Source organism: Cinclus cinclus, chromosome 1 (assembly GCF_963662255.1).
Source record: "Cinclus cinclus chromosome 1, bCinCin1.1, whole genome shotgun sequence".
Classification (NCBI taxonomy): Eukaryota; Metazoa; Chordata; class Aves; order Passeriformes; family Cinclidae; genus Cinclus; species Cinclus cinclus.
Genome location: NC_085046.1, coordinates 90,506,380 through 90,519,975, shown reverse-complemented (window position 1 = coordinate 90,519,975; position 13,596 = coordinate 90,506,380). Strand labels below are relative to the sequence as shown.

The 13,596-nt window shown below is 45.0% G+C and overlaps 1 protein-coding gene across 1 annotated transcript in view; it reads right to left on the bottom strand.

Annotated features, from left to right (window-relative positions):
* GABBR2 (gamma-aminobutyric acid type B receptor subunit 2) overlaps window positions 1–11,840 on the bottom strand; it is a 457,122-nt gene extending 445,282 nt beyond the window's left edge. The window contains exon 1 of the mRNA XM_062500339.1: window positions 11,526–11,840. Within this exon, the coding sequence (XP_062356323.1) occupies window positions 11,526–11,840 (315 nt within the window). The remainder of the gene's footprint in view (window positions 1–11,525) is intronic.
* Window positions 11,841–13,596: the final 1,756 nt, after the last annotated feature.

Below are 13,596 nucleotides of genomic sequence, written 5' to 3'. Positions count from 1 at the left end.
TGAATATCCACTACCCTCTTCATTATTCAAAAAACCACAAATCTGCCACCACACCTCACTGAGCCCCTGTTGCTTAGCTAGTGCCTTTAAATGCATGAGAGGGCAATGGCGAATCAGAGGCCATGAAATAATTTTCAGCACCACATGGAGGGACACACATTTAAGGGACCTTATTTTACAGATCCATGAAGACACATCTTATTCTACAGATCCATGACCAGCTTCAACCTAGACCAGTCTTTTTCTCTTCTGGTGCTACTTCTGTGTGCCCTCGGCAAGGCTGCATTTAACCCATGCCTGGCAAAGGAGCAAACAAGATAAACTACAGCAGCCTCCTATCCTGAAAACTGTGCTTCCTGACAGAAACATTAAACTAGCTAACTAGACAATTGTTTCTTATATAGCATTTTTATCGCTGACTAATCCTGTAAAACTTGCATCAAAACAAGCCCGTGTGTTTTCATTTTTATGAATATCTATATATGCCATGCTGATGATTGATCATACAGGTATAATCTTCATTTTCAGAATAGCATCTCCTGAGGCTTAATACCTAAAAAAGCATGTAAGTAAGCCTCTGTTGCACATTTGAAGATAGAATCTTTCAAGCGAGTTTGCCCAACACCCTCAAAATTTGCTACCAAAATATAGCAATGGTGCAATTTAAGACGATAACTCACTGCATCTTACATCCACTTCTCAAATGTGAAGCTTTTGAAACAGCACTAGTTTTGAAACTTGATTTCAATGTCAGAAGGAGAAGGCATTTGACTTTAAACACTGCGTTCCACACTGTTTTGGGGAGTTTTACCAGAGGTCAGTCACTGCTGTTGAGTACATTAAAGCAGTTTTTGCAAGATTTAGCTGAAAAATTTAGGACAGAGCTGGTGACCAGATGACTCACTGTTGGCATCTCCTTTGTGAGTTCCACACAAACTGAGTAATATTCAGAAAGGGAAACTGTAGGAGGAAATTGTGCTCCCTCGTAGAAGCACAATCCCTGAGAACTTAAAAATAGAAAAAAAACCCACACCTGGCATAAATGTGTTGTCCGTAGCCAGTACTTTCCAAAGGCAAAAGGAGAAATCTTTTCAGTGTTGTCCTCTTTGCCACATTATTCTCTAACTTTATAGCATTTAAAATTCTGATCAGTATTTCTGAACTGTAAATCACTTAAACAGTTATTAGTTCATGTAAAAACTTGATTATAGACTGTATTAACTGTGTTAAAGACTGGCTATATATTTAAGCTGTATGTCACCTCACTCCTCCCACACATAGCTTCCTCCCCCTTGAGTAACACCCATTAACATTTATAGGATGTTCTAATCCCAGCCTCACATGTTAGTTTTTTTTCAAAGCAGGTTATCATTCACCCTCTCTTGTCCCACGTGTCTCTGCTTTTGTTGCTTAATCACTCAGTGTAATTAGAGTACAGAGCATTCGCATATCCTAAGAAACCTTGGAAATGAATTTAAAACCAATACATTTATTGTGGATGGCAAATCCTGTTCTGACCAAGCCTCTCTACCTACTGCCAAGAGCAGCTTCACTATTGAGACACTACTGTCCGGTGTAACACCTCCCAACTTTTTAAGTAGTTGCTATCCAGATGTGCTTGTAGCTAGAGAGATTCACTTTGAGAGAGCAAATGAAAAGTTAGTTTTGCCTCAAACCCTAGTGTCTCAGTCCTTGTGTGTAGGCTGAAAATCTCTCTGCCTCCTTTTCCTCTTTCCCAGCAGTGCAACACAAAGATCAAATTAATTTCCTTCATTCTGAACAGAAGGCTTGAAGAAAAGAGATACAATTACTAGTATACACAGCAAGGGTGAGATTACTCCTGAAGTAATAGATGAAATTCTAGTGGCAGAACTTTGAGAATGAAGATGACAAACTGCAAAGATTGAGAAGAAAGACACAAGAACACATAAAATGCTGAGGGGAAAAAAACCAAAATCAGCAATTCATTCTATCTAGCGTAATGTTCAGAGGTGTCTTAATATTCAGAGGTGGCTTAATCTGTAACTTGCCTTGTAGTGGATGGAAAAGTGATTTCTAATAATGCCAAACTTTGGAGCAGTTAAGGAAAACACACTTTCTACCCTTCAGTAAACTATCCCCTTTTAACAAAATAACCTTTGTTAGATCTGATAAAAAATATCTTTGCTGTTGTAACTACAGTAAGGGCTTCTGCTAACATTGAGATAACACCTCCTGATACCCACCAGTGACATCATCGTGCCTCCCATATAGACCTGCCTTGAGTAACAAGGCCCTAGGGACATAACACTCCCACCATGTCACTCATGTCACTCCTTTTGTTTACTTCATACAAGCTGTTATTTTTGCCAAGGTCAAACACACCATTTCTAAATATATGCTAATTATAAAAATTACTACTTTTTGATTTATTTTTTTTTAAATAGCCATTCTTTGCATATTTCTGAACTACAAGATCCTTGAGATGCAATAATCTAATTTAAAAATTTATTTAATACTGCCATTGATCCTGAAAGAATTTCTATCCCAAAGGCCGAGTGAAATCAGCATTTCATTCCACCAGGCAATTTGAAACTGTAAAGCAAGTAACGATGAATGCCTTTGTTCTTAATTAAAAGTGGCAATTCTAGGTCTCCTCCTCATAGAAGCACTGCATTTTCATAGGTGGGCTGGCTTTCTAAAGTGCTGAGCATTCAGCAATTCCCACTGTTGTTGACAGAAAATGCAAATCACTCGGTGCTTTTGGAAAGCAAATCTTTAGTTCAGGGACCTAACTAGAAACTCTTAAAAAATCAAAACAAAACAAAACAGAAGTTACGTGATGCTGATACCATTAGCATGCTTCACAGCAAAAAATGAGGAGCAGAGGGGAGCTTGGCTAAGTTTAAAGATGAAAAACTTTTTGTATCACTTTATATACAGGCAGCTATTGGAACTTAGATTTATTTTGCTTTTATTTATTTATTTATTTACATCGCAAAAAGTCTTGCTGCCACTAGTACATCCCTCCAGATTAGATTCTCACCAACATCATGGAATTTTGTCCTGCTTCCAATTTTTAGAAAGAAAATGGATAGGGAAAAAAAAAAAGAGGAAGTTGGCTTTCTCTCTCGATCAACCTCCTGTAAATTATTAATAATTCAGGCTTGCCAAATTCACAGGGGGGGAATAGAAAGTAAAACTCAAGGTGCTTTTACAGAATTTTAAAATTATATGGAAGACCCCACAGAAACACACAGCTTAGTATTTTTATACCATATGTGTACACTAAAATATACCCACATGGTACTGGTAAAATAATCTGAATTACAGTACTTGAAAAATGTTCCTTGTATTTTATACCAATCTAAGTGTTAGTCTGTCTGTCAACAAATTGTCCCTTCATATAGAGTAAGGATAGTAAAGAAAGAGATTTATTTTTTGCTAGAAAAACACTTAAGTCCCTGTGAAAACAGAAGCAGTAAACAGTGGAAAGGAAGTTAATTAGCATCCCAAAAGGGGCCTCTTGTTACTCCCTGGAGGTCTTGGATGTAAAATGGTTACTTAGACACCTATTGTGTGTATGAATCTTCACATAACTCTGTAGTTCAATGAAGCTGCAGCAGAAGCTGAGGTCTACCCTAAGTAAATGGAAAATTAGAATACATAACTACTTTACAGACTTAAATATTCAACAAATAGATTCTTTTAGAGATATATGGTGGTGATTATTTGATAAATAAAATAAAACAGATTATGGAAATAATCAGACAGACACGGTAAGTGATGGGGATTGTGGCTAAAAAGGGTGTTACAAAAAAAGGCTGAGATGAAGCAAATCAGTTCAGCCAAGAATTCAAAACAGGTTCTGCAGAACCATCTACTCAGCAACAGAGCACAGACAAGCATACAGGGTTTTTACATAAAGTCTGTGACAATCTGACAAAGTGAAGAAGTCTTCTGATTCCATCAGGATCCAATCATTCAGAGTCTTTCATGCAAGGGAAGGATCTCCTGGACAGCCATAAAAGTCAGAAAGCTTTGATCCCCTTCTTTTGCTGGTGGCATCACAAGCCCGTAGCTGGTAAGGTATTGTAGGGAGGGTGGTGTATTTAAAAAAAAACTGGACCTGCTGCTCTCATGGCTTCAGTGGTTGCAGGGTCAGCCAAGTTTAAGCTGGAAATAACAATCGACCTTTAAAGGGATTTCAAGCAAATCACAGAGAAAAGTTGTCCAGGGACTAGGATTTTGGGGGATCCTTAAGACAAGATTGAAAGGTTTTCTGAAGTACATATTCTAGTTTTCAGCAGCATGGGCAGAAATCCCCAGCTGAAATGCATGGTCTGTATTGCAAAATGTGGATAATCCTAATGCTCCTCTGATCTTAGAACTCATTAATTATTTAAGGCAAGTACAATGGCCATAGTAGGAAACCCAAATTTTCTAATCCTATCACTCAAAGTAGTGATGCTCACTTTAAAGCAATTAGTCCATTATCTGGGCCTTCATCTCTCAGAAGCATCAGTAACAACAATTTGGACAACCCTGCTGAATTAGGCCCTATATTCGTCATTCTTTGTGAGTATAGTTTTCAGGCAGAAGGTGGATATTTGTCTTTAATTTGTTAGCTTTCCTCTCCACATTTGAGAAAACTTGCTTGAAAAATACTATGGATAAAATTGTCAGAAATAAAGGCTGATGATAATGAAAAATTAATGGCACAGAAATTGAGCATCAATCACTGACTTAGCAATGAGCTTACATGGCTATTCCATCACAAGGGGGAAAAAAAGAAATAAAAAAAAGTGTTTGCCAGTAAGTATGTCCCATTTCCACTCAGCAGGCAGTATCAAGCAGTCCCCAAATCCAGCAGATCTTACCCACAGCAAAAGCATTTGCAAATACAGAAATCCCTGCTTAGCAAAGAAGGCATCCCCTAAGTGTTAGTGGCATGGCAAGGGGAGACACAGTGTGACTGAAAATGTATTCCACCTATTCTTAGGGGAACCACCTTCTTTAGGTCATAGCAGTGGTGTAGCTGAATGAGCTTGCTTCAGGAGTCAGTCTGCTGGGCTATTAATGCTGGAGCCCAAGAACCACAAAAGTACTGCAAATCTCATTTCTAGCTCAGCTAGACCCACAAATCAGAGAACAGTGCATCTGGCTGCTGAAAACTTTGAGGCTCAGTCACTGATTTAGTTCCAAGATTCCTAGTACAAAAATAAATTTGAAAAAATGTGATGTATGTGCACTGTACCATCTCAGTTTGGAATCCCACGGTCTGAAACAGGCTTCCTGGGATATATGGGGCTGCTGCATATTAACAGACATCTCCACAAGATTGAGTCATAGCTGTACTCACTGATCTCAGTACAAACCTCTGCTGACCCCAGCTGCCCCAAAAATTATCCAAGTCAAAGAAAATCATGGGGAGTTTTCTTCTGTTAACTTACACCACTTGATTCCTTGAGCCAGACCTCTTCATGCAATTGTTCAACCCTTCCTAAGGAAAAGTATCTCCTTTCCTGTCATAGCAATGGTTTCCACTTGAGTTTTCATGAAAGACCTCTTTGGTTCACAGATTCTACAGTTTGCTCAAAGGCATTATTCTTCTGCCTTATGCCATGGGAACATCCATAAAGCAATGAAACTGAAAGCAAACAAAGCTTGATATGCACAGGTATCATCATACTCAGATTATTAATGCAAGATGGTGTTTTGCAGCCTTGACATACAATGCTATTTATGAAGTAATTCCAAACAGTTACATGTATTTAATTAAAACAATGTAAACAGAATATCAACCACTTTCTGTGTGAATGCCATCATTAAATCTCTCTCATCTAGCTTCTTCCTCTCTGTTTTCCTCTTGCAAATATTTTCTTCACAGTTATCACCAGGATATTATGCCCCACCTTTGCACGAACTTGAGCAATTAACTCTGGATGATAACCATATAAGAAGACAGGGCCTTTCTACTCTTTCTTCAAATGCAAATAGATACTACTTCCTAGATTTATTCCAAGAAATAGTTTTTCCATGCTGATGGAGTGTGTTCGGCATTTGAATCAAAAGATCCATAACAGTGTGCTTTGCAGTATGCATAGGATAAGTTATACAAGAAATTGCAAGGCATATGCTAGAAACTGGCTTTAAACTCTTTGCAGAGATATTTAGAGGATATACATTCTGCAGGTCTGGGATCCGCACCCAGAGGAGTGGGTGCAGTGAATACGTGATTTCTCCCCTCTCCCCACCTGCATCTTAACATCAGCGGAGAAGCCAGCATAAAATTAACATAAACACTTAACTTTTCAATTATTCCCTCTAAGTTTACAAAACTCTAAAGCAAAAGGAGGTTATGTCGTAAACGAAGCCATGTTACGTGGAAGTTAAATGACTATTTAAAGAAGTGTGTCCCTTCCAAGCAGAGCAGTGACTGCCACTATACAGGCAGCATAGTACATTTTAATGCCTCACTCGCTGCAAATATCAGACAGCACAAGCACTCTGTAATATTTAAAAGTAAGAAATTACCCAACTACCTCAACATATGCCAGACACGTGCTCACCTGACGATACAAGAACAGATGTCTGCCAGCTCTGTATGCTGTAAACTGGGCTCCCTTTCAGACCCTGACATCTCTTGTGTATTCAGCTGTTGCCCTCAGATGACCACAACACCGCCTTACCTGTCCCACTGAGGGCACTCCAGAAATCAAAATAAGGCTCCAGACAATTCAGTGCACAGAGCATTCACAAGCATGATAGGGCTCACTTCCAGAGACCTCACTTTACTACATCATGCTTCCTCTTGCAAATCCAGGCACTGTCAAAGGGACTGGGACCGATGCCTCCTAAGACACAAGGCCTAAGCAACACATCACATGCCCTTCTTTAGGGGGTGGGGGTGCCTCTGCTCAGTCCTGCTACAGTAATGGTGGAGTTTTTCAGACAGCAACCAGCAGCTGTTTATGCCTCTGAGGACTATCATGTGGAGTTCCAGTGGACAGACACCTTATTCTGTACCACTGACACACACCTGCTCTCCTGTTTCCAGAATGTGTTCCCCACACTTAGCAAAAGCAAACAGTTCTCTTACTTCCACGTGCGGGAATGAGACATGAGTGGATTTTGTTGACACCACTAATGACTGGACTTTCTGGAAGAGGCATCTTTATTTGGTGGCTCAGGGTCCTTTACAACTTAGAGTAGCTGGTAAGAATGATTCAGATGGGTGCACAGCCTTTCTTAAGCTTTGAGAGTTTTACTGAAAACACATGCACATTTTTAGCAAAAAAGAAGAAGGAAACAAAGTCTACACATACTACACCTAGACTGTAATTTCTTGTCAGATAAATTAGGAAAGGCACTTTCTACTTAGTTGCACAATAGAAAAAAAACAAATATCAAATATCAATATACTCAGGTTTTCTTTCAGATTTTGTGGAGTCCTGTGCATTTTCCAGAGCTCACCCCTCTATGCCAACCTGCTATTTAAAGGTATTAGAATGTATTATTTCACAAAGATGAGATTATATCATGATTATCACAAGGTATTTGTTGCAGTTAGAGAAAATTAAATAATCTCATCCCTTCAGTACAAATATTATTTCCTCTTTGAGATAATAATACCCACTTACTTCAGGAAGATTTCTTTTTTCAGCTTGTAAAGACTCACTTTTATCTTCAGAAACAGTGCTTTCTTGACTATATACGTTTAGATTCAAAACAAACTCATATTGTCTGTACACCACTCGCAGCACTGCTCCTACAAGAAGTCAGAAAATCCAGTGCATATTTGAGAGAAGACGTCCAGATGTAGAAGGACAGATATCCAACTTCTATTAACTTCCCTTGCCTTCTTCCACAATGCCTCTTCCTCCAGTTACTATATGGTCAGTTTTTGCCTGATGCAAATCAAATACTGTTGAAATTGATAATAGGATCCACTAGAATGACTAATGCCTCTATTTTAGGGTTGTTCTGCTTTTTTCCTCCAACATAGGTGTGTCAGGGTGCTTAAGATGAAATTATCTTTCCTGATTATTATGCTTCTTGAGCTATACCTAGTATAGCCTTTGTAGAGGCTTTTCTTTCATTATTTTGCAAAATATTTGTTTGCTCTTTCAACGAACTAAAGCTATAATCACAGGGATGGGGAAAAAAAAGAGAGCTATTATATCACAGTTGTTGATCTGAAGCCATAAACTATCAAGCACCCTTAACTTCTAGGACTTGGTCCAAGGGCCGCTGGAATCAGTGCATTACTGCCATTAATTTCAATGGGGTTTGGATGAGACCCTTTAGAAATGATCACTTTATAAATTCTTGAGTTTCTAAAATAACACAATTATGAAATTTTGCCCAAGAATCTCATCTAGAGACTCCCACTCTCATTGAAATGAACAGCTCAAAGTAAAGTCACTTAGACCAGAGTTCTGCAAATGCCTACATTTGAGCTTTGTTTTATTCGCTAAGCCTGCATAGGAATGCCCAAATAGATAAAGACATGCCCACGAAGTAGCAAAATAGACTGGATCAGGATCACACTCCAAGCATATTTAAAGATCAAAAAATACCCAAAACAGCAGCCTCTGCATTTCTGTATGTGATGTAACCTGTGGTCATATCTCATAACAAAGATGCAATTCACACAAACTCGACTGAAACATAAACTAAACATTGTACTTGAGTGTTTAATTCAATTTAAATGCTTTGATAAACACTAGGGCTGCTGCTCATGTCCTCAAAGGTTAACAAGTTCAAGTGCTGACAAATAGCCGTTGACATTAGAAGGCACACTGCAGCTCTTCAGATGGCTGGTCAGAGAGCAAAGGCTTTATAATACTTCCTTAAACAAACCAGAACTATCAAGCCAGATAGAATATTCAGTTCAGTCCTGACAGAATGAACCTGAATGCATAATAAAGATCTTTTTTAATCTAGTCTGATAATTTTCATTATTGTTTTTCACAAGCACTTTAGTTAAAGCATTACAGAAAACTGCAATACAAGGATCAGACTGCAACAATGGGGGATTTTGGAGAGACACAGGGGAGAATACATTAGTAAGTAAATCGCTGCCATATATTTCCTAAGCATTATAACTATACTGCAATTATTCCTCAAGCTATTAAAAAATCCCATGTGTTCAAGGCTCTACATTGTCTCTTTAAGAAGCCAACAATGTCACAAGCACCACCTGTGAAGCCCTGAGAGGGAGAACTACTCCCTGGTCTCTGATTATGCAATGATAAGGATCCAGGCCCTTTAGGCATATCTATTTATTGGCAGCCTCAGAAAATAGCCCGAGAATCAAGTGGGCATGATGAGCCAGCTACCTTCCTGCTTACCGTAAGTGCATTGAAGGAAAAAGGTAAAGTCTGAACCGAGTGAAAAAGTTTGTGCTGGCCATTAGGTATTTAATGGCTATTCCAGGCATTAGTCTATTCTGTTTGGGTGCAGTCAATCTAGCACTCTTCATGAACACTAACTTATTTACTTGTCACTATTAAGCACGCAGTAATGATCCAACAGTATTCCAAACATATACATTTGCCTGACTTAGCATTCCATAACCATCCATCTATTAATTGCTTAAAAGCGTTCAAAGCAACACAGCAAGCTGGCAACACGACCCTGACTTCTTATGTCTCAGGAGTACTAAACAGTAAAAATGCAATACTTAAGAAACTGATACTCATTCCAGAACAAACAGGATAATTTCTTCCTGAATATTTTAATGATAACTACCTAGCTCAGAACCCAAAATCTCTGCTAAGAATGTCACAATATTTTGACTGCAATAAAGCGCAGCACCTTATTGATTAAGATGTTACTGTGCAAAGAAGGGACATCCTGCCTAGGCTTCTCTAATTCCTATGCATGTGTTATTTTTGTAATAATTCTATTCAAGGAAAGAACTAATATAGAATAATGTAATGAAAATAGGATTAGGAGAACTGTGATTTTTTTTCCTAACATGCATCTCACTTTATGAGACAGGTAATGCCATTCAGAAAGTCCCCCATAATTCTTTTCATTGCAATTGCAGAGTTCCCTGAGATTCATTTTTTTAAGGAAACAAGCAGCTACTCTAGGCTGATTTTGCCTGTCAGTATCTAGCCTTGTTCACGCAACACAACAGGATGGCAGCCTGCTCCTTCCTAAGTGACATCTTCAGCAGTATTGCCCTCCATGCATTTCTGCTCAGAGATATCTTAAAAAAAAACCAAAAAAAAACACTATGACAAATTTATATCAATAAAAAGCAGCCACCCTGGAAGGAGAGGTCTTTGGTGGTCATTTCAGGGACTGAAATACTGTCACGAAGCAGTACAGCCTGTCATTGCTGCTCTCAGCTCGCTCCCCCCATGGACTCTGAGAACTGAATGGAAGGAGACAGGGGCTTCCTTAAATTACAGCCGGGAAGATTTTCAGCAGTCACTTGCTTTACCGGGGGTTGTCTTGGAAGCGAGCCCCGGCCGCCAGTATTACACAAGAAGCGACTGCCATCTTCAGGGGAGCCCCGGTACCGGACCCGCGCGTATCCTCCGCGCACACAAAGGTACTGAAGTTGTGACAAAAACCAAAGGTAGTTGTGGGCGGGTGGTAGTGGCCACCAACTCGACAAAGCCCTCGCCTCTCTCCCTGCCTCTCTTTCCCAGGTAAAGGGAGTGTGTTTCCCCTCTCAGCAGAGCTCGCCCCTCTCCCAACCTGCCGGCCGGCCGCCGACAGGGCTTCGGAACGGGGGCAGGCATCCCGCCGCACTGGCGGCGCTCCGCGGGGACCGGCACTACAAATTTAGTTCTTCCCGAGAAGCGAGCGCCTCCGCTCCCCGCCGCCGCCTCCCGCCCGCCACGCACCCCCGGGCGAGCGCTCAGCCGGAGGGCAGGGACGGGGGGAAACTCAGCGAAACCCTGCGAGAGCCTCCCCATCTCCTCCGGACGCTACGGCTGCGACCGCTGCCCTTCGCGTCCCGTCGCCGCATGGGATAAGCCGGGCTGGCAGCGTGAGCCCGTTGGCGGAGCGGGGGAGCGGAGCGCCCAGCGCGCATCTGTTGCTGAGCGGGTGGCGGCTGGCAGAGGGATGCGGCCGCGGCTTCGCTGGGCGAGGCAGCTTTCCTCCCACCGGTGTACGTGCGTGCCAAGGGCAGCGGATCCCAGCCACCGCCGCCGCCGAGCACCCCCGCCGCCCGGGCACCCGTCCGGGCCCACCCCCGCGCCGCAGGCGACTCCCGGACAGGGGCGCTCCCGGGGCTGCGGGGCGAGCCCCAGCTGCCGGGGCAGTCGCTCCTGATAATACCGGGCGGGCAGGATAACCACGTCCTCCCTCTCCGCCGCCGGACCATGCACATCTGCCGGCAGCCTGCGGGGCCGGGCGGGCAAGGCGGTTCGGAGGCGGCGCGCACGGCCCCGCCGGCAGCCGCAGCCCCGGCCCGGGCGTCCGCGCTGCCCTTGCGCCCCGGTACCCGCAGCGCCCCGGGACTGGGCGGCGGCGCCTCCCCCTGCGCCCGGCGGCGCGGGGCCCGCGGAGGTCCCTACCTCCGTGTCGTAGAGCCGCAGGTCCAGGAAATAGGGGTTGAGCAGGGACTCGTTGCGGATCTGATCCATGGCCAGCTGCACGGCGGGCAGCACTCCCCGGCCGATCCTGCTCTTCTGGTCCTCCTCGGACTGGCTGAGCGGCATCAAGCCCATGATGGAGATCGGCGTGGTGGCGTTGGGGGGCAACCCGGCCGCCCCCCGGGAGCTGCCCCTCGGCCAGCCCCAGCCCGGCGGCGCCCAGCCCAGGCAGAGGAGCAGCAGTAGCATGGCAGGGTTGGAGGTGGCAGCGGCCGGTCTCCGCGGAGAGGGATGCATGCTGCTGGATGGGGAGGAGGAGGAGGAGGACTGAGGGTGGGGGAACGGGCTGAGCGGCGGAAGAGAGCCGAGCCCCTCTCAGTCTGGGCGCATCCCCCGGCGGCAGAAGCCAAGGCGGGAGGAAAAAGATCTGCTTCTCTCCGCTTCCTCGGAAGCCTCGGGGTCTCCTCTCTCTTCTCCCCCCCCCCCCCCCCCCTCCCCTCCCCTGGCAATAATCCTTCTGGCAATGGCGCCTACTCCTTCCCAGGTCTGCCAGCTGCAACCACCAGGAGCAATAAATAAATAAATAACCACCACCACCACGCACACACAGACACGCTCCCCACCACCCTCCTCCGCTCTCCCCGGCGGCACAGCAAGGGAGCGGGACCTGCCTCTGCCTCCCCGGCAGCTCTCCCCCCACTCCGCTCAGGGAGGGACAGCACCTCTCGGGCGCGGAGGGGGGAGCCGAGCAGCCCTCATTGAACACCTCCTTCCTTCCCCCTCCTCCTCCAAAAGGGAGAAAAGGGGAAAAAAAAAAAAAAGTGATGCTCCGGCAGAAAACGCCGAAGAGGAAAAATCCTCCCCCTACAGCCGTGGGGGCGGAGGAGGGTGCCGGAGCGGGGTTGCTAATGCCGCATTCCACTGGAGCCGGGGCAGCCCCCGCCGCGGGCGCCAGGTGCCTCTTGCGCCCTTCCTCCGGGCCGGGCAAAGCCGCCGGGCACGATGCGCGGCCGGGAGCAGAGCAAAGTGTGCGGCGGCGGGGGCCGGGCCAAGCTCGCCTTTCACGGCATCAGCGTTCGCCGCCTGTGGGTCGGGCACCTTCTCCAGGTGGAGCTGCCAAGGCGGGCGCGGGGAGGTGCGAGCTGCGGCCGCTGCCCATGGGCGGGCAGGGGAGGCCGGCGGCGGCCGCGGCCGGAGCGCTGTGCCCCCCAGGCGCGACCCGCCCGGCACACGCACGGAGCCCGCTGGCAGCGCTGCCCGGCGCGGGCGGGCTCCGCGCTCTCTCCCCGCCCTCCCCCGCGCACACGCGGCACGCAAACACGCTCCGGCTCGGGCTCGGCACCCCGCACACGCACACGCGCAGCCAGCCCGGGCCACGGCAGCTCTGCGGCACGCAGGAGCGGGGCGTTTCGCTAGAGCAGAAGTCGTGGGGTGTTTGGTTTTTTTTTTCTCTTTTTTTTTTTAATTTAAAAAAAAAAAAAAAAAAGGTTTCTTTTTCCCGCAGAATTGGCGGTTTTTTGGGAGCCTGACACAGCTCAGATTACAAAAAATAAAAAAAAAAAATAAAAAAGAAAATTTAGGCTGCGGCAGGACTCTGAGCTTCCCCGAGGGCTGTCGCAACCCTGTGAATAGCCTGTAGGAATCGAGCCCTTTCCACGCCTGTTCTCCCAAGTAGTTGTCGTCACATCTCGGTGCTGTGGGGCATGTCCCATAGACAGCCCATGGCTTTTTGAGTGACTCCCGGGTTATCCCCATCCCAAGGAACACGTCCACACTGCCCACCCACATCCATGATCTGCGGAATCCTAGGGCAGCAGTTCACTGACCTGTTCCATCTCAGGTAGATCCCATACAGGAGGTGGTACAGGCAAAATGCAAAACATTTTTAACCCTGCCTTAGGCACTCCACTTTTTATACATATTCATAAATTTCCTGAGGTCACTCTGAGCAAACCTTTGAAGATCAACCTAATGCATCTAATTTACATTACATAGCAATGGCAGCACATCTGCAATAAAGAATTTTCATGGATTAATACATTCTAAGATTGTA